Source organism: Stegodyphus dumicola, chromosome 5 (assembly GCF_044657685.1).
Source record: "Stegodyphus dumicola isolate Sdum_Otavi_A_Nest chromosome 5, ASM4465768v1".
NCBI classification, from domain to species: Eukaryota; Metazoa; Arthropoda; class Arachnida; order Araneae; family Eresidae; genus Stegodyphus; species Stegodyphus dumicola.
Window position 1 is genome coordinate 169,729,430 of NC_140772.1, and position 24,995 is coordinate 169,754,424.

At 33.7% G+C, this 24,995-nt stretch overlaps 2 protein-coding genes across 4 annotated transcripts in view; one reads left to right on the forward strand and one right to left on the reverse strand.

Annotated features, from left to right (window-relative positions):
• The window catches only part of LOC118192931 (uncharacterized), a 125,515-nt gene extending 116,330 nt beyond the window's left edge, over window positions 1-9,185 (forward strand). For all 3 annotated transcript variants that reach the window (XM_085817371.1, XM_085817369.1, XM_085817372.1), the window contains 2 exons: window positions 384-3,167; window positions 5,933-9,185. In XM_085817371.1, coding sequence (XP_085673497.1) covers window positions 384-3,167; window positions 5,933-6,138 — 2,990 coding nt within the window. In that variant the 3' untranslated portion in view covers window positions 6,139-9,185. The remainder of the gene's footprint in view (window positions 1-383; window positions 3,168-5,932) is intronic.
• Window positions 9,186-10,260: 1,075 nt separating this feature from the next.
• LOC118192933 (potassium channel subfamily K member 18-like) lies at window positions 10,261-24,469 on the reverse strand. Its single transcript, XM_035363950.2, has 4 exons — window positions 24,155-24,469; window positions 18,784-19,208; window positions 16,489-16,865; window positions 10,261-12,176 (listed from the first exon to the last, which is right to left on the reverse strand). The coding sequence occupies exons 2-4, from the start codon at window positions 19,199-19,201 to the stop codon at window positions 11,559-11,561; spliced, it is 1,413 nt and encodes a 470-aa protein (XP_035219841.1). The 5' UTR covers window positions 19,202-19,208; window positions 24,155-24,469; the 3' UTR covers window positions 10,261-11,558.
• Window positions 24,470-24,995: the final 526 nt, after the last annotated feature.

Consider the following 24,995-nt stretch of genomic DNA (forward strand, 5'->3'; position numbering starts at 1 on the left):
TGTTATAAAGAATTACTACATCAATATAAGCTGTGAATTTCAGGTTTATTTTATTTAAGGAAAATTGTATTTTACCTGAAAGTTTAAGAAATTTAAAAATATTAAACCCTTACAGCTTTTACTTCAGAGCTTTTAAATTTTTCAGAAAATTTTCTCTCTTTCTGTTTTTTTTTTTTTTTTTTTTTTTTTTTTTAAATACTTTCGTACTATAAAAGTACACCTGAGTATGTTAAAGTCATTATATTTTATTTATCAATTCCTAACTTTATCTGGAAAGATAGATTACAATACTTAAATCATTCTTCCTAATCCATGTGACAGGCATTCTAAGCCTTTTGTTTAAATATGCTACTTTATTAATCAGAATTTTTTATGTTTTACAGGTAAAAAATCCCAAATCCAGAATGAGATAATTCGATCGATACCCACCTCAGAATCTAAAATTCAATCTATCGAACAAAACTCTGTCTTCTTCCCTGAAAAGGAATGCTGTTGGGAATATCAGGAAATGGAATTCGATCAAGAATCCAGTTCTGGAACTTTTCAGGACGCAGAATACATTGATGAAGCTATGTCAAAGACAGGAAAACTTTCCCAACAGGAAATTAAAATAATGAGTCACTCTTCTGCTGCCGAAATGGCTAATCATTTTGCATCTGAAGAAAAAGAAATCGCAAAACGTATAACTTTTGCTGATTTTGAGAAATCTCAATCCTATCAAACTGTACAATGCTATAATAACGATGTCCATTTCACAACTCGCTTCGATCAAAGTACAGAACCGCCATCGAAACTTATCACTGTCAAAATCGTGTCACGTCCAGAACGTAAGCTGCACGAAGAAGAAACGAAAACAGCTGTAAATGAATGTTCTGTTAAAAGGGATATTAACGGTTCCTTCTTTAATCTCTCGACATGGGAAGAAGCACATTATAAATCAGATGAGGAATCCTCTGAAGTAAATCCAAGTGAATTTTCAGATGCGAGCAGGAAAGACATGAGGTCGAAGTCTGTGGACAACTTGTGCGATTCTATCCAAGACACATATCTTGAAAATGAATGCAATGTCATAAAAAGGGCGGACGAGCCTTGTCTTAAGTTTAAAAGTAATACGCCTTTGAAAGGAAAACCATTCTTTGGATCTGAAAATGTTCTTAATAAGATAGATTCTAAAGATTTCCATAAGAATTCGCTTTCAGACTTGAACAGTCATGGAAGTCTTAAAGATATTTCTGAAAACTCTAGTAATATCTTTTTAAGGAACGAAAATTGTTGTAACAAAGAAGATAAGAATGTCCATCGAATAGAAATACAAAGCTCCCATTCAAGTGAATCTATTGCATCGAGTGATGATAGATGTTCCAAGACTGTGAATTTGAGTAATAGCGCTGCGAAAAATAAAAAATCTGGGAAAAAAGAATCTTTCAAGTGTAATGGAGTTATTCCTAATTCAGTTTGTAACAATGTATCTTCGTCATGTCAGACACCGGAAAATTCGAAATTTATTCTTAAGGAGGATTCACAGTTTTCAAATTCTAACTCTGACATAATGGGCATCTCTCATTCAAAGCGAGTAGTATATAAAAATGAATATGCAAACATCAGTGTTCAGTTAGCAGAAAATCCAAACAATAGAGAAACGCCTTTTGAACAACAAAGCAGCAACTTATCAAAGGATTTAAAATCACCAGCTTCTGAATTTGAAGATAAGTCTTGCAAAGGTGCAAACGGAAATACATCCAAAGATAATCATCAACAAACGAAAAATTCACTTTTGAAAGCAGGTGAATTCCGCTTTTCCAACAATGGTATTTCCTGTGCATCACAAATTCAAGACGATGATCCGAATGAACGCATAAAATTTAAAACTACGGGGAATGTACAGATGATATGCAAATCAAAAAGTTTATGTGATATTTCAGAAAACAGAAGAGGTATAGGTTCAGAAGATGCTGTATCATCAAAAAGCAATGATACAAGTAAACTTGACTTTGAAGATAAACCTTATCTCATAGTAGAAGCTAAAAATACACCTGCTGTCGATTTTCAGCATTTTGAATTTGAATCCGAAGTTCCCTTATGTGCGAAGTTAGTTTCGAAGCATAATAACAAACATTCCGTGAAAAGTGCACAGTCTGTATCTTCATCATCTAATATGAATGGAAGCGTTTGTTCTGAATCTTCTCATGTTTATGAAGATATGTTCAAAGAAACCACGTCTTGTCCATCTGATTCAGAAACTTCTAGTTGGACTGTTATGAAGAATAACACATACTATGTTAATGGCCGATCGTCTTCCTTGAATGATTTAGATTTATCTGATTCATGCTCACTGTCTGTCAAGTGTGATTATGCTTCCAGTTGTTCAGGCCAAAGTACTCTGCAAAGTCGTCACTCCAGTTGTGGTAGTTCGAGTTTTTATGTGAATTTGAAAGATTACGATTCTCACATGCTTGAACCAAGCATCGGTCGCAAAAAAAATCGCAAGGTATCAACGAATGGTCATACACATATCACAACGAAAAGTAACCCGCCGACTCCAGAATCCTTAAGACATCTTTTTACTTCCCCTTTGCACTCAATCCACACACCTCCAATTATATCTTCTAGACTGGTCAATAGATTACCTCCCGAAACTCAATCCCATTGTTATTCAGCAACTACAGCAACTAGCTCAGCATTCAAGCATGGTTTCGATCTTGCGCCTCAGAAACCAAAGAAGTCAGAAAGAAGTTCTTCCATAAAAATTAAGGACATTGCTCATGGAATAATACTGACATTCCGTAGGTTCCAGAATCATTCAAAGTCATCTCACTTGTCCCAAATGCAATACGTTGATGTTAGTCATTTAGCGGAAAATGGCTGCAGGACAAACAACAGTGTGCAGCCTGGGAAAATGAAATCCAAGAAAGATCCAAAAGAAATCATTAAGGTTCAAGAGAAAGGGAGAAATCGATGGGGCCTTTCCTCCTCCGAAAATGGGAAAACAGACAGCGACTCTGGATGCAACCTGTCTTCCAAAGATTTTCAAAGCAGCAAACCTAGAAGATCGTCTAGCGACCTCACTGGCTCAAAATCAAATCTAGATCTTATAAATCGAGATATCATAACAGAGAAGAAAAAGAATAAAAACAACAAGAAAAGTAGTAATAACAGAGAAAAGGGAAGTAAGTGCAAAATTTTATTTCACTACTTTCAAAATGCTTTCCCAAAGCTCAGATTAACTGAATTTTTTATGCTACTAATCAATTTATTTCATTAACTTTATCTTGATTTCAAATAGACATTTTAATTTTTGAAGTGCAAGATCATTTGCGAATATGAGAGCACTGACCTATTGATAGTTTGTTAATATTAATACTCTCCCTCTAAGGCTCAATTTAAAATTTATCAGTTTGAAAGTGCCTTACATTTTGTAAAGTTTTTCAGCTTTAAAAATTCTATGTTGTTAATTATATCTTTAATGTATTCTATTCAGGAATTACGTAACCTGAATGAAGTACGCATTTAAAATAATTGCAATAAATTAAAAAAAGTAGAAAACAATGTTAAATTCATTAAGAACTTAACATAAAATTTAAAGTGAACAGAAGTGGCGCTTTTTTCCTAACATTTTTAAGGTAAATTCTCTTTACACAGTAATTTCTGCATATGCTAATTGACTAGAATTTCCCTTAAAAGTAAAATTTTAAAACAGTTTGATCCAAAAAAATATTTGATGATGAAGTTTCAGCCACAATGCTGTTCACTAATTATATTTTCAGATCAAATTCTATTTTATATTATGTTTTAGTATGTTACGCAATGAATAGTTTTGGGCACCACATAATCTACTTATTTTTAAAGTACATAACTGCAATTTTTTTCATTGTGTTAATGCAAATATATAAAACGCTATTTATAAGTTTTTTCTTTCCACTTATGTTGTTGACTGGTGATTAAATTTTCCGCATCCAACTAATTTCTAATTTCCGGAACAAAAAATAGAAATTGTCAAAGTTCATATGACGAATACCATATACTGATGTACAAAGCGTGATAAATCTCATTATTTTTAAAAGTTGCAACTTCAAAATTAATTGAAAAATTAATTGAAAAATTCAGCGGCTCTTTGTCTAATTGTAGGTTTAAGCTCCTGCATATTCGAATTTTTAAATCGTGACTGGACAGGACAAAGCGATGAAAGTGGGCATAGCACATAACGATAAAAGTAGAAATTCAGAAATTCTTTCAAAATTTTCTTACGTTGAACCGATTATTACAGACGCTCAGTGAATTTCGTTATTACTCAAGACAAAAAATATTGACAATGAAAATTTTAAACGCTTGCACTTGAATAAAATAAGTGAAAAGCTAGAAGAAGGAAGTAGTCTGATGCCCTTTATGGGCGTACACGACTGTCACACGACAAGCGCAAGTCTTTCGAGGGTTTGTGATGGTGCTGTTCGAGTAGAACTGTAATGTCTAGTGATGACAGCTTTATAACTTAAGGAAAGATCAATACAAGACAGCAGAAAATATTACAAATCACTTGCACGTGAGAAGTGGGTGCCAGATGTACCAATTAGATCTAGCCAGACGAATGAAAGATAACGAAATGTTTTTCTAGCAAACAATACATTTGTATCCCATAAACATCTACCCAACGGGGCTGCCTCTGACCTTGAATACGACACACTAATTGGACAACAGTACAGTGATGTAAGATACATAAAATTGATCAAAATACATTTATTTTCACCTAATTTGTTCAGAAATTACCACGTAATATTACACAGCAAACATCACTGCAACAGGTCGATATTGTTGTGCATTGCGCTGAATGGGTTTACACAGCTTTATATAATGGAAGTATGTATTATATCCGTTGAACGCAGCTGCAGTGAGGCAATTCTGCCGTATATCCACTTATTCTCAGGATCTAATTAGGCCCGAATTTGTTTTTATGGACAATGACCCGATATCCTACCGCGTTGTGATTGATGACATGCTGTTGGGAAAGCAAGTTAATTGCTCCATCAGATTATCGTATTTTTTTTTAATGATATCATTCCTATTGAACACATTTAGGATGCTCTAGGAAGAAGCCTTACGATAGGTCCGTGTATATTGGCAATTAAAGAACAGTTCAAAACTTAGCTAATAGAAGCATCCCAAATGCTACCATAAAAATTTATGAACAACTTCATTCGAAGGGTTCAAACTTCATTGGTTCAAACTAAGTATTCACATTCACTTTAAAAAATGACATAAGAAGTAATCTTTTTCTGCAGAATCACTTCTTATTTAATTTCTGGGCAGTGTTTCATTGACATTACTACTGCTATTAATGAAATGAAATCACTTCTGAATAAAGTGTATTCATACATTTTTTCTGTTACTGTTGTTATGCTGTTTTGGTCATAATATCAATATCATTTAAAAAAACCTTATACGTGATCTTTTTCCCAAATATGTTTTGTCTAATTTTCTAGTCAAAAATTTCCCCTCTAGTTTAAAATTGTAAATACAATTTATGCTCTAAGATTTGAGTGGTAATGTTGTATACCAGAGTTTCCGTTTTATAATTGCTTTTCAGCTACGATAATATTATTTTTCACTTTGTATTTCAGATTTCTCTTTATAACAATTTTGAAATACTATTTATTATTCTAAGCTTCTTATTAGATGCTTTATTGAAGCTAATTACATACTTTATAAGTGTTTAAATTTAAAAGATATTATTGCATGTATTTGGAAAAAATACTCATCCTCTTGCATATAAGCAAGTCCAGTTGATATGGTAGTGTGTTAAAAAGACATGGTTTGTATATAGTAATGACTACATAAACCATAAATTACTAGTATAGCATATCATATTTTTCTAATCTTCGAAAATATTACTCACAAATTAATTTATTTAAACTAGATTAATTTTTCTTTTTTTGTTTAGAGAAAAGCAGAAGTAAATCTCTAGATCCACGAGCTGTCCCAACGGTGAGTCGCAAAGTGCAGCAAATGGCAGATGGAACCTTATGTTTAGTAACAACAGTGTCAGGAGACACGACTCTACCTGGAGTGTACTCCGATTCTCCCGACACTTCAAGTGAGCTCAGTAGCCACAAGCCAGTCAAATTACCCGGAGAATCGAACTGCTGACAAGAAATCAGACGTCAGAGGCGATTTTGGGCTATTGTAAAGAATTAGAACTGTCTAATATTTGTACAGAATATATTTTGCATGCAATGAGATTTTTTTTCTCTTTTTTACTCTTTCAAAGCTTTTCTTTTCGATTTAATTTGTACAGGATAAATGTTAAATTTATTAACTATGTATTTTACTTCGATATATCGGATTTTAAGAGCGTAATGAGTTGCTAATCATATTTTAAAAAATTATATTCATAGAGGCATAATTCTTCTTTAAAAAAGGAATGAAATATAATAGACTTTCAGGCTGGGAATATTTTGATTAAATAAGATTTTTTAATAAAAACTGTTCAAAAGTTTAATTTTTACCCAAGACACATAAAATAGTTTCAGCGAGGAAATGATTTTCATACAGAACATTGCGAGGAAAAATTTAAAAATCTTCTTCATACGATCAAAAGTGGCCGAACTGACACTACATGAAGTTTTCAACAGAAAACTTATAATCATATTCGAACTAAATTAAAATCAATTCAAAATTTTAAAACTAGTTATTAATTTGAAAATTTTTATTTTAAGATTTTAAAATTCACCTTTAAAATTCCCTTTCATAGAAATGATTGATTTAAAAATATGAATGGCGATGATAGCATCGCAATCGATGCTTTTCTCGCTTATTTTATTTCTTCGGGTGAAGTTATATTCCTTTTAAGATTTTTTTTCTTGGTTGGTTTATAACAAAAGTCTTCAGTAAAGTGAGAAAAATTAATTAATTAAGGGCTTTCCTTAACAGGGCCTGCATAAAAAAATTTAATAATTAAATTTAATAATTAAAAAAAATAATTTGTATTAATGAGTAGTTCAGGGCAAAGAATTCAATTTATTCACGTTCTTTGATTCAGATATAACATATGGTTTCATAAAATCCATAATTCTAGGATTCCGTACTGAAAACAAGCCTCCTTTTATGGATTTAATGATTACTACATACAGACTACTTCATCTGTGGCAACCTTATTCATAACAGTCGTTCGCTTACCGTTAATAAAATATCTAAACCAATTTGCTAACAGTTTTCAGGATTTAATTAAAAATGTAAGTACATGGGGTTTCTACATTTAGCCAACATTGCAAGACTTTACAGATCAAGAGTTCTTGAAATATGCAATCTAGTGTTCTTCCAAACGTTGGAAATTATATATATATATTTTTTTTTATTTGAAATTATTTAGATTCTTTTAAAGTGGCATGACTGCTTTTATCCGGTCATGATATTTTTTGTCGCTTAGTATATATTAGCTTATAATTTTAAGTATTTTTATCGGCAGTATTTTCTTTAGTGATGTAAACATCATCTTATTTAATAGATGTTTATGAAAACAAACACTGCATAAATAACTGTAAAAATTTAACTAACAAATGCTGCTTAAATACAGGTCTTTACAAACAGATCCGAAAACCGTGCCATTCAGAGGGTTAAGAAGATGAAAAATATTATTTTTTAAGTTAGAAGGAACTGATTTATTGATAATAAAAATATAATTTTTCGTATAACACAACCATCATGAAAACAATTATATGTTTCCCAAACTATTTTATGTTAGACGCTTCTGCATCATTTTCCTCAGAAGCAGAAAATGATGTAAAATCTTGCAGTGCATTTACTTTAACCTTAATTTATAGAAATTATGAAATTGTCAAAAAATTAAGCAGGAAATGCAGAGGTTACTTTTCAGCATTTCTTAGCCAGTTCTCAGAATACTAAAAGGTGTAATAACACAGCTTTCTGTATACAATTATACATCTGAAATCAGGTCATACATTTCAAATAAGTTAAATTTATTTATTATGTTTCCTAATTGGTCATGAATCAATATTTCTTGAATCCATGGTGGTACTTTTGTAGATTTTTGTCGATTTTCGCGATTTTTGGCGAGCGATACGACTTATGGTAAACCCATTACTGGACAATGTCATTTTATTTAAAAAAATAATGCGTTTATTCATTTGTCATCATTCATTATTTCTCGAATACATTCCTTATTCTTTTGTTCATAATTAATTAATTTACATACAAGAAGTTGAAATATTCTTGAATGCTTAGGTAATCTGAATTTTACAATAAATAATACTTTTCATTCTTAACGTTGGTAAACAAGACATGCAATACGCGTAATGCGTCTTCGTTTAAAATAAATTGCTTCCAGGAGTGAATTTTGCCAATATTTTTGCAGTATTCGCTTACAAGGGAAGATTTTATAAATGATGTTTAAAAATTGTCCCGCAAGTTTATAATAAGCGAATTAATGTGTATATAAAATATTTTAGATGTTTATAATATTTTTCAGTACTTTCGAGTGTGTAAATACAGAAATTATTATTATTTAGTATTTGAGTAATTTTATTGATGATTCACTACTTCAATTAAATTTTGATTAGTAATCGTGCCATTGTGATAACATTAGGGTCATTATTTTAATGCATATTTAGCCTATGGACTCTAAACAAACTATGAAACTCTGTTTTGTTAATTGCAATTGACTTACATTCCATTTTATTGTTTCTCGCTAATAATTTATTTCATAAATATGTGGTAAAATTCAGAATAGATTTTATTTTTGATGCACAAATTTACTTGATTCAGTGAGAAGTATTTATAGTTTCAGCTGTTTATAAAAGTACTTTATATTCGATCAAACTTATAAAGCTTTATAAAGGTTTTGTTAAATAAAATAAAAGAAATTTATCTGTATTTCTCTTTTACGTTGGCAATTTTAGAATTTTAGATTATTCGTTGTCTGTCTAATATTTTGTGTTTTGAATACTGTGTAATGCTGAATTTTTGTCATGTATGAAACAATGCATATTTTTATATGGTAAGACTTTAATATATATACAGCTTGAAACCAAAGTTTGTATGAAATGAAAAAAAAAATATAATCATTTGCACAACGATAATTATTGACATCACAGAAAATTTTTACTTTTCATATTGTTATTTATATGCACTTTTTATAAATAAATAAAGATCCGTCCACTCTAGAATATTGGGCATGATGTATTGCGTCATCATTGTTTTGTTTTATCATTGTTCCTTTTTCAGTAATATAATTTAATTATATTACTGAATAATGATATGTATTGTTATATTCCGGATAGATAATATGTACTAGATAATATGTTCAGCTGTAGTAGATATTATCAAAAGTAACAAGAACGGGATAGATCAAAAACCTGTGCCTTTATCTGTTAAATTTTAGGAAATGGCATTGTAAACTAAGGAGCTCTTCTAACAAAGGCGTCTTCTAACGAAAGTACGCGAATTTATAATTGTCAGTAAAGCGATTTTTTAAATAAATTTTTTAAACTAGAAAGCAAAGCTTTGCTTTTAAAGCAGACAAGAGTAAAAATATGCAACGCTTTCGCCGGGAATCGAGCCGCGGACCTATCAATTACGCTCTGAGCGTACAGATCCCTACACCACGAAGGCTAGCTAAGAAGACGGTAGAAATACCTTATAATAGTAGTATGAAAAGATGCAATTGCCAAGATAGCGATTTTGCTTTAATGCTTAAAAAAATAAAAAGTCCTCCAGGGGACAAAACCCCTTTGAACTAAAAATCTGAAAGGTTTCAGATTTTAAATTACGTCCAAAGGGGCGTTCTTTAATATTTTGCTTGTTAAATTTATTTATTAAATATCACGTTCTTCGCACTTAAGCCAAAAAATTCAGTTCAAGAGCAATATCGCAAAATAGTTTTAAATTGAGCATATCTTTAGAATTAATTAGCACTTGACAGAGAAATTCAACTAATTAAATTGGATAAGAATTAAATCTGAATAACAATAAAAGCAAAGTGAGTAGAAACAGTAGTTATTAAATTTTCCTTACACCTTATCCTCAATAATTCGCCTTTCAATGACAAATTCGGAAATTTGGCAGAAACTACACGATTATGTAGTATTTGAAATAAAGTAACTTAATGAACATGTGATTCAATGCCTACGATATTACGACAAAGTGAGGTGTTATTATGATAGATGACTTTTTAATGACTGTATTTCTAATCTCGCAGTCAGGAATATCAATTACATGGTGCTATGGAGAACTTTTAAAACTAAATTATTTGCAAACGCTTTTAAAAAAAGGCTTTTATTATCACTATTATTAACTCAGAATTCTTTCATAAATTCATATTGATATGTATAAATCTTGGCTTTCAGTTTTCTAATGACTAAAAGTTTGCTTATCTTAAGGTAAAATAAAGTCTTAATAAAGTCTTAACAAATAACATTTTTCAGTAGGATTATAAGTATCAACAGATAAATTCTTCTAAGGCACTGTCATCAGAAATTTGTTACAAAATGAGTCCCTTACCATTTCGTCAATGTTTAGCAGCTAAACACATATATTTTCCATTGAAACATAACAACATATATTTTCAATTAAATTACGTTCAGCGCAAAGCCCTGAAGTTCATACGGAGGTCAAAGTAATTATCTTTTATAAGAGTAAGGGCTTAGCTCAAATGCTGTGTATTCTTATCATCTTAGCTTTTGCAACAAATTTTTCATGTATGTCATTAGAACATGTGCAATCAATATTAGCTTGTATCTCAATATATTACACAGTATAATAAAATTAGGAATACATCACATCACCATCTAAGCGCATTTTACTTCACCATTCAAGTGCATCACTTTTTATGAATAATCCTCGCATTACTTTGAACTTCAAATTACAATTTTAGCGTTCCTGAACTACGGCACTTTATTTTCTAATCAATATTCAAAAATTGCGTCACGTAACACATTCAAAGCTTTCTGTCAAACATTGTTTCATAAAAGCAACTTGAATTATTTGTTAGGAACACTGACGATGTCTTTCTACGGAAAGAAAGAAATAATTTCATTAGTTTGTTTGTTTCTCAAAATAACTAGAAAATATTCTACTTACTCATAAGAATCAAACATAATTATATTAACTGTTTCATCAATTTGTATAATGGGCATCTTTAGTTAGATTGAAAAAGGTATCTTTACGCTTAATTATATCATTACCAAAATTATATAGCTATTAAAAATGCTTGTTTATACAACAGGCTACATGTGTCTAAACTTTTGTTTCAGGTGCATGAAAAAAATGCCAATTTAAATTGATGAAGATCTTTTAAATGCACACCAATATTCTTTATCTTATCATGAAGTCATTAAGATCAAAGAAAACAGTTTTCTGTACCTTTTAAAAGATGTTATTGCTGGTTCAACTGTAATGTTTCAAAATACAACTTCCTTTGAAAACCCGACTGCAAGAATAATTTTTCCTCCTTCTTCAGTTTTTATCTCCATTCAAGTTATCTAAAATCAGATGAGACACCAATCATCGCATTATATCATGTCTAAAATTATTCGTCTTAAATCTATACTTATTTATATATCATCATCGTCGTCGTCTTCGTCCGATAAAATACCAATTCTTTTACCAATGCTTGTTACAGACTTCGTTACTTCTTCTTGTACCAAATTGAAAGACATAGCTAGCAAAGCCATTCCGAATAACAAGTACAATGAACACAGCCCAAGAGCAAGTTGTGCATCATCGGAAAGCACTGCGGTTCCAGGAACCATGTCACCAAAGCCAATAGTAGTTAAAGTTATAAAGCAAAAGTAACAACTATCAGAATATTCCCAACCTTCCCAATAGGAAAATAAGATGGCTCCTCCACAGATATAGCCCACAACGATGGATATGCAAAGCATAATGGGGACACTGGCTTCATCCTCGTCTTCTTTCTCTGAACTAATAGAAGATGTTCCCTCAAAGCTAAGATCATCATTTATAGACAAGAAAGAGGAGGGCAAAGGCTCTTGGAGGCGATTGGATACTGATGGCGGAGTGCGGACAACAGAAGAACCATGTCGGTAAGGTGATGAATCGATAGTGTTCAGCCTATGTAGTGTACGCTGGGGCAATTCTGTTCCTTCAATTGGATGCAGAGCATATTTGTTAGAGATTATAGGCACTTTGTATGCATCTGAGTATTCTGCCTATAAAGAAAAACAAAACAGAAGCTAAATATTAATACAATATAACAGAACATTCTGTTTGCTGGCATATCAGCAAATGAAAACGTAACATTTATAAACATCATATATAAAATTAATTTTAATAGCAATCAACTAGGGATAAATATGTCATATTTCTTAATACTAATGCATATTTAACTAGTGTTGAGAAAATTGTTCCATTTAGGTATGTCTGAAGTTTCGAATTGTTTTTTTCTTATTTCTTTAAAAATATTGCAATAAATTTTGAAGTATCTCTTATTCCTAACCCCACCTCAGAATTTTTTTTTTTTTTTTCAAAATGCGAGTAATTGCAAATTGTGGTTGCTATTCAAAAGAAAAAGTTATCAAGCATAGTTTCTCAGATTTTTAGTTGGGTCGATGATAGTACGATTCCGTTTTTTGATAGTAACATAAGGATTTAGAACAGATGAACAAATACTTGAATGCACATATTAATAGTTTTAAAACACATAAATACTACAATTATATAATTAATATATTTTGAATGATAATATGCTTAAATTTCGAATACTTAGTATGAAGCATGCGAAACTCATTAGGATTTCCAGAGAAAGATTACAGGAAAAATCACTTATATCCTAGTGAAGTTCTAATTACAGATTTTCAGATTACTAACCGGATGTGCTACCATAACACAATGCGCGGGGATAGGTGATAATTTCTCATATCCTTCTCCCCTTCCCATAACGGACATCGCGAAGAGAGGAAACAAACCCCGTTTATCAAATCCAGATGGTGATTTCAACCATATTTTCAGGGTTCATAGATATTTAAAACAGCACATCTAGCAAAAAAATATGTTTTCTCCTGAACATTGATCAGGTCTGTCTACAAGTAAATCACTCTCTATGAAATCATACAGAACGAAAAAAACAGGGATTTGAAACCCGATTGCCTATATTTGTGCTCAGTAAACATGTGCTCAGCGGGCAGAAAAGCTACTGGTAATTTGTTTCTCGATGAATAATCATAAATGCGAAACCCTCGGCCAACTGCTTCATTCCTCCATTGTGGAAGAGAGCTACGTCGCCTGACGGTACCACGTATGACCTTAGAAATGTGATCGTCAGTGATAATTTTGTAGCAGAAATTACTTCGTAATTGAAAAGATTTGCCACTGCTATCAACCATATAAGGGAACTGGCTGTGAAAAAGAAATTGTTGGAAACAGTATGCTGATAAAAGTCGAAGACCTGACTATCAGTTTAAAGCTGGAGATCGTGTCTGGACAAGTACCCTGTCAGTAAATCAGCTGAATAAAAAAGGTGCGAGTTTATGCCTTTTCAAGACGGCCCGTATGTTGTTATGACTCAATATTCACCGACTCAAGAGAACTTCCGGCTCGCCATGTATTTCAGGTCCGCTCCATACCTCAAAGACACTATACATTTAAAACCTGCAAGTCATCTCCGGGATTCGAAACCGTGCGCAGTGAAATAGTAGCCAGCGACGCTAACCGCTGTCTCGATTAGGGATTAGGGACTGTGTTTGAAAAATAAATATTTTCAAATTTTGAATCATTATTATGGAATGAAACTCTTTTCCTATGCTAAAACAAAACAATTTTTTTTCACAGTCGCAATATTTATTTCTGCTATGAAGAGATGAATCAGAGTAATAGACAATATTTTATAAAACTGCAGAGAAAATAGGAATATACATAAATAAACAGCATGATTACATGGTAAAGATTTTCAATTAAGTAGGGAAAAAAGAAATTTTGTTCCCTTTTCCTAGTTACGTTATATAAATATGATTGAATATCTAAAAATATCTACATCGGGATACTTTGGTTTCGTTCTCAAAATAAAAAAAATTACTAAATTTTAGCGCGATTATGCTTTAAAGATTCATGCCCTTAAGGTCCAAGAACTAGAAATGTTAAGAGTTTTTAGAAAATATACATACGATTCTACTCATCTAGAAATAACATATGTTAGGAATAAAAACGTTACCTGCTGATTTGCTATGTAAGAGTAGTTAAAAAAAGTGAAAGCGATAAAGATATTAGGTAAACAGATAAACGTACGTCATTTATGTTATCGGTAAACTATGCCTTAATAGTCAATATGAAAAATCAAAGGGAAAATATCAACATTTAATTTTGAAAAATTCTGCTAGAATCCATACATTTTTAAAAATCACCTTATTACAGAAAAATGCGTCGCATCCTTTGGAAATAATAATAAATGGATACAATTTTCAAAGTATAGAAAAAGTTAATGCAAAATTAATTTTATAAATAAATTTACATTTAAGAAACTCATCAGAAACAAGCACATATCAGAATTCTTCCTTTACTCTTAAATTAATCATGTACCTATATGATATACAGGGTTATTAACAAATTAAACTTCCCCAACTCAGAGGCCTGTGCAGAGTGTTGTATGGGTCATAATGTGATGAAATTTTAAAAACAGACACTTCAGATCATGCGCTCGAGATTTATTACACAAAAAAATAGTACAAGAAGTTGCCGATAGGTGGCGCTGTAACACTAGTAATGTGCCTATTGCAGCAGCGTGATTTGCAGAAATAAAGCTTCTGTGCAACGTATCCAAAAGACGAGCCCTACAAAAGTGGAAGACAGGCCTTGCACAGGCAGATGTTTCCAGCTCGCTGATGCACAATGGCGACTTTGAAACACAAAGCTCTGTTAGTGAAACTTTTCTACTAGAATGAAGAGAACTCCTGTGCTGCGATAAGGGCATTCCGTCGGCTGAAGATCTTACGCCGAGGACCAATGACACCACGCGCTCTACGAGACATGATGAAGAAGTTCGAAAGAACGGAACAGCTGAAAATTTTACCGGGTAGAGGACGACAGGTTGTGGAATCTGCACGCGCAGAAGACGTTGCTTTGGCGGTCATGGACCCCACTAGCCAATCGCCACATGGTGTTGTCAGTGTGCCAACTGTTTCTCGTGCTGTTGATATGCTCTATACGACCGTCTGGCGTGTGATGCGTCGAATCCTCGGTTTTTTTCCTTACAAAATCCATAGTCATCATCAGCTGTCCGACGGGGATCCTGTAATTCGGGAAACATTTGCGTTGCACTTCCTTGCCAGATTGGAAGTCGATGCTGCTTGGCAGTAGAACATCCTTTGGACGGATGAGGCCCATTTTCACCTGAATGGTCAAGTGAATACGCACAACTGCCGCATTTGGGCAAGTGAAAACCCGCGCGCAATCCATGAAGTGCCCTTGAACCCTCCAAAGGTAACTGTATGGTGCGGTTTCACTGCAACATTCGTCATTGGGCCTTATTTTCTTGAAGAGGTGACTCCAACAGGGTTCAAAACCTGCTTTGTCACAGGAAAACTGTATCAGGACATGTTGACAACGTTTGTGATCCCTGAACTGCAACAAGTGGCCGCCTCCAGTACACGATATTTATGCAGGATGATGCATGCACCTCCCCATATTCTTCGTGGCGTTCAACAGGTGTTACGGGCAACTTTTACCGATGCACGTGTGATCAGCCGCTGTTTCTCTACAGCTTGGCCTCCCCACTCGCCTGATTTCACGCCATGCGACTTTTGGTTATGGGGATTCTTAAAGGATCGGGTCTACCGATCTTGGCACATCTTTCATATGTGCCAGCGACCTTGGCACATCTGAAAGACGCAATTATTCGACATGTTCGTGGAATTCATGTAGACTTACTGCGTTACGCTGTGGAACACCCTGCTTTGCGAATGGAAAGAGTTGTGGAGAACCATGGCACACATATAGAACATTTGTAGAATGTCTTGTTGATCTGCAGCACCACCTATCGACAAATTCTTGTATTAAATTTTTTTTGTTTAATAAATTTCGAGCGCATGATCTGAAGTGTCTGTTTTTAAAATTTCATCACATTATGACCCATACAACACTCTGCACAGGCCTCTGAGTTGGGGAAGTTTAATTTGGATAACCCTGTATTTCTCACTAGATATAATTCAATTGAATATCCCGGAAATAAGTTTAGAAAACCAGTCTTAGGGATAGCGATATATCTTTGCATCCTCGACATGGTTACAGATCTACTAATTACAGAAATTCGCTCTATATTAGAGATCATTTACATCACCTCAACATTACTACATCATTTCTTGGTACTGATAAATAAATATTCATAAGGAAAACTTTTCTCAGCTAAAATTTTTCATTCGTGTATCAGTTAGACTGTTTGATAAATAGGATATCAAACAAACTATACGGTTTAATAATTTCTGGTTTATTAAGATAAAACTTAGTTAAAGTAATTATTGTGAAATATGTTACCTCTCTGGAATAGTATGAATGATTTCTAGGCAATGAATGATGAGCAGATCCTGATAACAAATAACTTCTCTGCCTCTCAAAAGAATCACCTCCATACAAACGATTGCCCATGAGATCTATATCCCTTCCTTGCAAAGCAATGGTCCTAGCCTCGGACGGATAGCGGCTGGATCTGTTGGATCGACTCTTGCGATGATGTTGCGGCTTAGGATTTGCGCACAAATAGCAACATACTTTCCAATAGATAAACTTGAAGGAATGGGCCATAGCATCACCGATATTCGAAAGGCAGAGCAGAAGTAACGGTATACCAACAATTGCGTAGAGGATGGTCACTATTTTGCCAGTATTTGTCTTTGGAGCGATGTTGCCATATCCTAAAATTTTCATTGATATTAATCAGTCAAATTTTTGCACTAATCAAAATCAATCAAATTTTTGCCGGAAAGCAACAAGAATTACTCTTAATTTATAAACTAGACATAATGCATATAATTAACTTGTTTCTAATTTCCGTTTTAAACCTAGATATAAAAAACTAAAATTGCAAGAGCCAAAGAAGTCTTACACAGTAGATATTAACATACAAAATAAATTTAAAAACTTGAATTCAAAATTAGTTTTGAAATTTTTTTAATATTTTTGTGTTATCTTATTTAATTGCTTGAACTTACAGTGAGGAATACTTTTAACATATGGGTTGTGGTACATCAATAAAAATATAGCTGAATTCCAATTATCCAAGTTTAAAAACAAAACAGCCTATCCGGAATTTCGAAAATCTCGGATAGCTGCATTTTCTTTTATTTGTGTCTCAAATTCATGGTCACCATAACATAAAGCAAGGGTAGAACTTTTGATTCAAAAGTCAGCTATTAAGCAATACAAAAATTTAACATTGTAAATGCGAAACTGTGTTCCGAATACCACTGCATCTACACATAGTTTGATATAGTATGTGGTAAACGTTACGAAATCCATATTTAAAATATTCGTTTTAATTTTTTTATTTCATTTTTGCAATCATGTGTTTTGTTTTCATTTTACATCGCAAATATATGTGTTTTCCAAACTAGTCGTTATAAATAGGGAATGATTATTAAGTGCTAGGAACATTTACAGGTGGAACATACTTATAAACTATCATACAAATTAATTTTCTTTGCTTTCCTTTTCTGATTGCAATCTCCGTATATTCCATTTGCAAATTCGTGGGTTTTATGTCAACTCAAATTGGTGTGCAAATACACTGATGTACACTTATTTCCAAAAGTCTTGAGAACCGTTCATTTAGGTCTTCTGCAGTCAATGCGACTCAGATTTTGCTCTAGACTGAATTCAGAGGGAATTAAGGACTTGATATTAATATGAGATTGCTACTATTTCATTTTAACTTTTTTTTTGAAGCTTCAATTCTGTAATTCATTTCAATTATACAAAGTGGCAAGATAAACCAAAAAGGAGATGGCAGAGGAGAAACCGAAAAGCGTTACTATAATTCAAGGGCAGGACAGTACAATGGTATACTTAGTATATGCCTGCTTGGAAGCACTGAAGTCAGTTTTCACACGCTACACAATTCTGCCGAAGGATACACGGCCTCCATGGTTACATTGTTATGATTTTTACAGTAGCGCTACCTGTGGATGTTGGTGATAGTGTTGGATATATTAAGTTCTATTGAGTCAAGAGGCGAAAGAGTACTAAAACGTTCCAAGAACTCTTGACTCAATAGAACATAATATATCCAACACTATCACCAACATCCAAGGGACGATTTACAGTAAATCGCACTGAACAAGCCAAAACTTTTAAAGACGAAAGAACTAACATAAATAGGCTTTTGTCTTCAACTGTCTGCATAATATCGCCTTACAGTTCATGTATTCTTCACTTGTTTAGGTTTCTGTCTATTTTGGAGTATCTTGCACTGTGATGATCGCGTGAGCGGATAAGACGCTTGGTTTATAGTCTGCATGACGAACGTTTATAGTCTGCATATTTGGCAAATATGCAGACTATAAACCAAGCGTAGTGCCGTTCTAGATATCGTGCGTATTCATAAAAAATTAATAGCTTTCTAAAACAGTATACATAATTACATATACCGTTTTAAATTCTTGTTGCATCATTTAAATGAACAAAAGATTAAAAGCATGCTTTTTGCTTGGCAGAGGAAAAAAAATACAGATCGAAGTAATTGCTGTTTTAGTGCACATACTTTTTTTAAACTGCAGTATTAGGCATAATTAATTTAATAATTAATATTATGTCAGAATCAATAGAAAGTTTTACCTATGGTTGTAATAACTATGATGGAATACAGTAAAGCTCCTGAGAAAGACCACTGAAGATTATCGGTGTCATTGTGTCCATCGTAACCCTCTTTTCTCATCGCCTTCACTAATGTCATTTCATAATTTCTGATGGTGACTGTGGCGTTTTCATACCATTTACTTTCGTTGATAATTTCTCCACTATTTGTCAATTCCCAGAGGTATTCGATCACTTTTTCTTCTTCTTGCCTCATCTGTTTCCGTTTATCGAGTTCGTTGCCGGCCTCCAAGGCCTCAAAGGTGAAGGCTCCCATCACCGTGTAGCCGAAGACTAGACTGCAAAGACCTATGTGGGAGAATAGGAAGGTTGCCCCTGATCTACAGTAATATCTACATTTGGCACAGCGTGACATGTGGTCTGTGGGGTGGTATGCCATTCTTAACCTACAAAATAAACAGAAATTAGGAACTTCAACGTTTAAAAACAAGAGCTGAAAACACATGTGTCTTGTTATTTTCTGCATTTTTTTATAATTCTACGTACGTTTTGATGTTAGAAATATCTTTAGCTGAATTTTTCTAAAATTTTTGTGCGACTACATTAAGTAAAACTGTCTCGCGTTTATCACCTACTCAACTTGACAAATGTTACCATGCAGAAAAACACAAGATTCTTAATTTATCTTATAAACTAGTTAAACTTAATTTAACTTCAAAAACTTCTAAATTTGAAAGCTAAACGAAATATTTTTTACTTTATCGAATAGCAATATTCTGAAAACTAGTTATTTATGAAGTTTAGAAGTTTAAACTAGAAATAACATAAATAACTAGTTCTTATAATATTGCTATTCGATAAAGAAAAAGATCTTTCGTTTAATCTTTCAAACTTATCACTCTCTATTTACTCAATAAAATGAGATGTTTATAAACAATAAACACACTACTTAATTATGATCAAAAGGAAAGCACGCTACATTCACATAAATTTTGAAATATTTCCCTTTTGAAAATAAATTTTATCTGGATTCTTAGCTGCAGGTTTTAAAAACGCTGAGTTATAAAAGATAATGCATTATCATATTAAATTATATCATTTATCTAAAATGAAAAATTTTATATATTTTTACATTTATAATAACTAGGAAAGATGAAACTGTAGAAGTATGCACCTGATTCTGAAAGAACCTCAGCAGTTAAAACTAAACCTTCAGTATCCAAGGAATTTTAAATTGGGCGAAGTTTTATTTTAATTTATTTATTTGTTTATTTATTTATTTGGAAATATTTATCTTCTTGTTGTTCGCGAAATTTGTCTCAGATGACTTTTAAAGAGGAATTAACACTCCATGCACAAACTAAATAGTAGCTTAATCAAAGTCTGATGTGTCACTTTGCTAATCTGCCGAATCATTTCGATGGATAAGAAAATAATAAAAGTTTCCATGAAATTTAGTAGCGCAGCATCATCTTTCTTGCGATTATCAGCGCCGAAAGTCAGTAAATAATATACCGATATACCTTACGTGCATGTGAGCCAGTTTCCCTTAGAAAGTCCTCTACGAAGACATCACTTTTCTTAGACAGATAGCGCTCGAGTACTTTGCCATAATCAGATAAACCAAACTGAAGTACCTTAGATTACCATCACTAATCTTTTGCGCTTTTGCAACTGAGGATGATGGTTCGGTGAAACCATGGAAACTAGTCCTGTGAGAATTTGAAAATATAACGCTGATTTTTGTTGTTTGACTTTTAAATCAATAACTGTTTAGTGTTTACTCGTTATCTTCAAGAGATGAATATTTTCAAAAGCTGAAAACATTCAATAGTTCCAAGCGAACTTATCAGGTTCTAAACAGTCCTGAAATTAAAAACGTATTCCAAAAAATATAAAAATTTGAGTATACAAAACTGAAAACATTTCTTTTGTAAACGAATAAAATTTGAATGTTTTCGAAAGTAAGGAAAAGATAAGTTTTGCTCCTAGTTGCATGGATGCAAAAGCAACGGAAGTATGTCAAGCAGTGAAATTGTTCAACAGTATAGTTTTCCAATAGTATGGGTTCTGTTTTGGAATCAGTGTATTTTGTGCTTTACCTCAAAATAAATGGTATTTTGAACAATCGTGCGTACCGCAGCATTCTTCAACAATAACCAGAATCATCGGAAGAAACCTGGTTAATGCCATTACGACGATATTGAAGACCTTACAGACAACTAAACGACTTCGAACGTGGTCGCATTGTAGGGTTGCGTGAATCTGGGTGATCATACCAAGCAATAGGCCGCCACCTGCAGCGTACAGACACTGCTGTGTAAAGATGTTAGCAACTCTAGTTGCTACAAGCACGAAAGATGTCGATGAAATAAAGGCTCTGGAAGGACAAGAAGCACAAATGCGAGGCAAGATAGGATGATTGTTGGCCAGGCCCGAACCGCTCCAACGGTATCATTGTCGACTATTCAACGCACTACAGCCACGTCTATACCTCCTGTGGTACCATCCACCATTTCACGGCGCTTGTTCTGAGGCGAGGTTACGCTCACAGATTCCTTTAAGACGTTTGCCTTTGACCCCACAACATCGGCGGAGTCGTTTGGAGTGGTTTCGCAACCGATCACCATGGCTGCCATCAGACTGGCATCGCATAGTGTTCAGCGATGAATCCCGCTTCACTCTTGAAGCAGATGACCACCGTGTTCGCGTCTAGAGAGGACGGGGCCAGCGGTCCCAATCAGCCTTTGTTTTACAAAGGCATACAGCCATACCCCTGGTGTGATGGTGTGGGGCGCTATTTCTTATGACAGCAGGTCATCTTTATTCATCCTTCGTACATCTTTAACAACTCAACGATATATTGCTACCATCCTGCGGCCGGTTGCATTACCCTTCATGGTACGTCATCCTGGGACCATTTTCCAACAAGATAATGCCAGGTCACATACCGCTCGCATATCTCTGGACTGTCTGCGTGCGGTTGATACTCTTCTTTGGCAAGCAAAGTCACCAGACCTATCACCAATCGAGCATGTTTGGGGCATGGTAGGTCACCAGATTCGGGCACTCCAAAATATCGCAGATGTGGAGCTACAACTGATGAATGCCTAGCAGATTGTGGCGCAGGAGGGCATTAGAAACCTCTGCCACTCTTTGCCTCGACGAATTCAAGCATTGCATTGCCGCCAGGGTCGGTTCGACCAACTACTAATTTGAACACTCAATGAGTGATTGTGAGCCGTGAACAGGTACTAGGACCTTGATTTTTTTAATAATTTATTATCTGTGTATGAGCTATACACATATTCAATTTCCTGAAAAACAACCACTTCCTTCATGGTGCTACGATGTTTTTGCAAAAGAGTGTATTTCCAAATTGACCATAACGTATATCATGTTCATAACCCTGGGGTCGTTTTATTAAAAATAATGCTGTTGATAATTTCATCTTAATTAATTATTTAGCGCCGAAATAAACCTAATGACTCAAAAATGTGTAATAATTAACAGTGGGATGTCCGTGAAGAACATCTAAAGTTTTCTTTTTGGAGGGTGAAAAAACAATAAAGTGCCAACTTAAGATGATGCTAGTTGTTACAAAAGAGTATTATCTCAGCCCGCATACTCTGCTTCTGCTTGGGCCCCCAGCGGCCGAGCGGTAACGTCGCTGAGCACTGGTAGTTCGGTCCGAGGTTCGAATCCCGCAAACGGGCTGGTTGCATGGGAGTTTTCGTGGTTTTCCTCATGTGTAACGTGTATACGAGCCAGTTTTCCTTAAAAAGTCCTCCACGACCTCTCTTAAGGCAGATAGCCCTCGAGTGCTTTGCCGTAATCTAATAAGCTAAACCAAACCTTCTTCTGCTTACGGCTCAGTATTTTGAAGTGAAATTACAGTGCTTTTATAATGCTTAATATTGTAGGAAGAATTGTGAAAAGTTTTGGGAACAAATATTTTGACGTTTTCGATTGTGAAATAGGTATGTAACGTACTGTTCCTTATAAAAAGGAGAGCTAACGCTTTCTTTAAGGCAGTCGTTCCTATCGTTTTTAGTCAGTGTCACTCCATTTAATCTAAAAATAATTTCTAGCACACATTTGTAAAACAAACTACACCTGAACAAGTGAAATTAGTAAAAAATAATGCTGGATGAGTTCTTTTTCTTTTATGGATACTACATTTATTGTACGATAATTTATTTACTGATAAATAAATAAATTAATGTATACATTTAATTATACATAAACAACAACATATCAGTTTGTAATGGCTAAGTGGCTAAGTTCTTGTTGTTTTTTGGTAATAACACGTTGGAAGCAAGTGTTCTTTCTTTTTTTTTTTTTTTTTTTTTTTTTTTTTTGTAAGGGACGTAAATCATTACTTGCATTTAACTGGTTTTTTTGGAAAGAGTCTTTAATGATGCTTTTGCCAGGTTCTAACTGTGAACACCGGAAATGATCTAAGTTCAGATTTTAAAATTTCATTTCAATAAATTTTGTTTAGCATGACCTTTGTAAGTATACTGAAAAACATTTCATTCATTGCTTTCCTATGTACTATGAATTAAATAGCTATTAGGTTTTACTTGCCTGTCGTTTCAGTAAATGAATTTGATCGATAGACGCGATATAAAAAATTTTAAAGTAATTTTGCATTAAATTTTAGCTTAATGTCTGTTATATTATCTGTACATGCGTTTTACTTAACATTGTTTTACATTTATTTTCTATATTAAATATAAGTAATAAAGTAATATTTTACCAGAAGCTGAGAAGGTGTAAGGATATATTTTTCATTTGTTTGCTCATAAGTAAGACAGGAGCCGTTAGGTGATCACCTAGGTTATCTTAATGGTAAAACCGGTCCTGAATAATGATATCAAAATAGATTATCTTTCTCAAGAAATGTTTCTAATATTCTGGAAAATCGTTTAGAGACAGAGAAATATTAGATGCGGACTTAAACATTTATATTCCATTCAAAATTCTGAGGCAATTTTCCTTTCGCCTGTTTTTCAACGGCTTAAAAACGGCAGTATTTAATAGGAAATACGCATTTTTATTTTTTAATAGATTCGAAAATGGGCAATTGCTTTAAGAAACGTTTCGGTGTAAAAAAACGTACAGACGTGAATAATGCATAATTTCTGCTCTATATTATTGAGTTAAAATCGGAAAAAAAAAAAGTACTAAATTCTTCATCTGGTTTTTTCCCAGTATGTTTTTTCCCGCCGTGTTCCGTTCTTTCTCACCACGTGACGTTCGAACGCAGAGGAAAAACAGCCACATGTCCTATTTCATTTCCTCTAAGAAGGCTAGTCAAAGGATAAATGCTTTTGATAGCGCATAATACAAACAAACTGCTAAGGTAATAAAAAAAATCAAATCCTACCTGTGTGATTCTCCGTTCCCGAAGTCCTCGCAAATCCTAAAAATGGGTTGAATGACCCCCTGGGCCTTCAAACACAAAGGGGTCTTAAATTTTCCGCTTGATTTCGTCCGGCATATTGCCGGCGAACGACTTCCTAACTAACCTGTGTCTCTTTATCACTGAGGTGGGCCGAGATTCCGCATGCGATTTGCCTCCTGGAAATCGAGGAGAGCGATCTCGCACTTCTGGCGACCGGCCATCTTGTCCGGGAAGAGAAGATTGTTGTTTTCTTTCTTCTCTTTCTTTACATTTTCTTTTGCAACCGTTCACGTCATTTGCTCTTTTGCAGTTATATTCTTAGGCCAAACTGAAGAGTACTGTTTCACAAGGAAGATTTAGAACGCTCGTCGTGCGTTCTGTGGGGATAATGCGGAGTTAAGTGATGTCACCCGAAAGACCTTGGTGCTTGACTGCGACCATTCAAGTGTCTTATGCGAAGACACTTTGGAGCAGAAGATGTTCATTCCTCACTCCTTTTTCCATTCTGTTGCACACTTTTTCCCTTCTCTTGCATCTCGCGGACAAAAGATTAAAAAGATTTTTAAAACAACGAGTTCAATTCACCAAACACCTAGTCTCTTTATTTTAATCTACTAATGGTGGTAATATGAATTGCTTTATTCAGTAAGCTGTAACAATTTTGTAGCAAAACACATTAATAGTTTGATTTAAAAGCATTTATTTAAACCTTTCTTGCTTTTATTAATATTGGAAATATTCCTAATAAATTACTGACACAATCGACTCCTTTTTAAATTCAAATAACAGTGCAGAACTATATTAATTACAGTTCATGAAATAA

Bases quoted from the DNA above. Each gene is read 5' to 3' on its own strand.
- LOC118192933 (XM_035363950.2), bottom strand. From the start codon at position 19,201: ATGGCATACCACCCCACAGACCACATGTCACGCTGTGCCAAATGTAGA. The intron at 16,866-18,783 runs GTAAAACTTTCT...TGAAAATTTTAG, and splicing joins CATAGTTATTACAACCATAG to GATATGGCAACATCGCTCCA. The intron at 12,177-16,488 runs GTAACATATTTC...TTTTCTTTATAG, and splicing joins ATTCATACTATTCCAGAGAG to GCAGAATACTCAGATGCATA.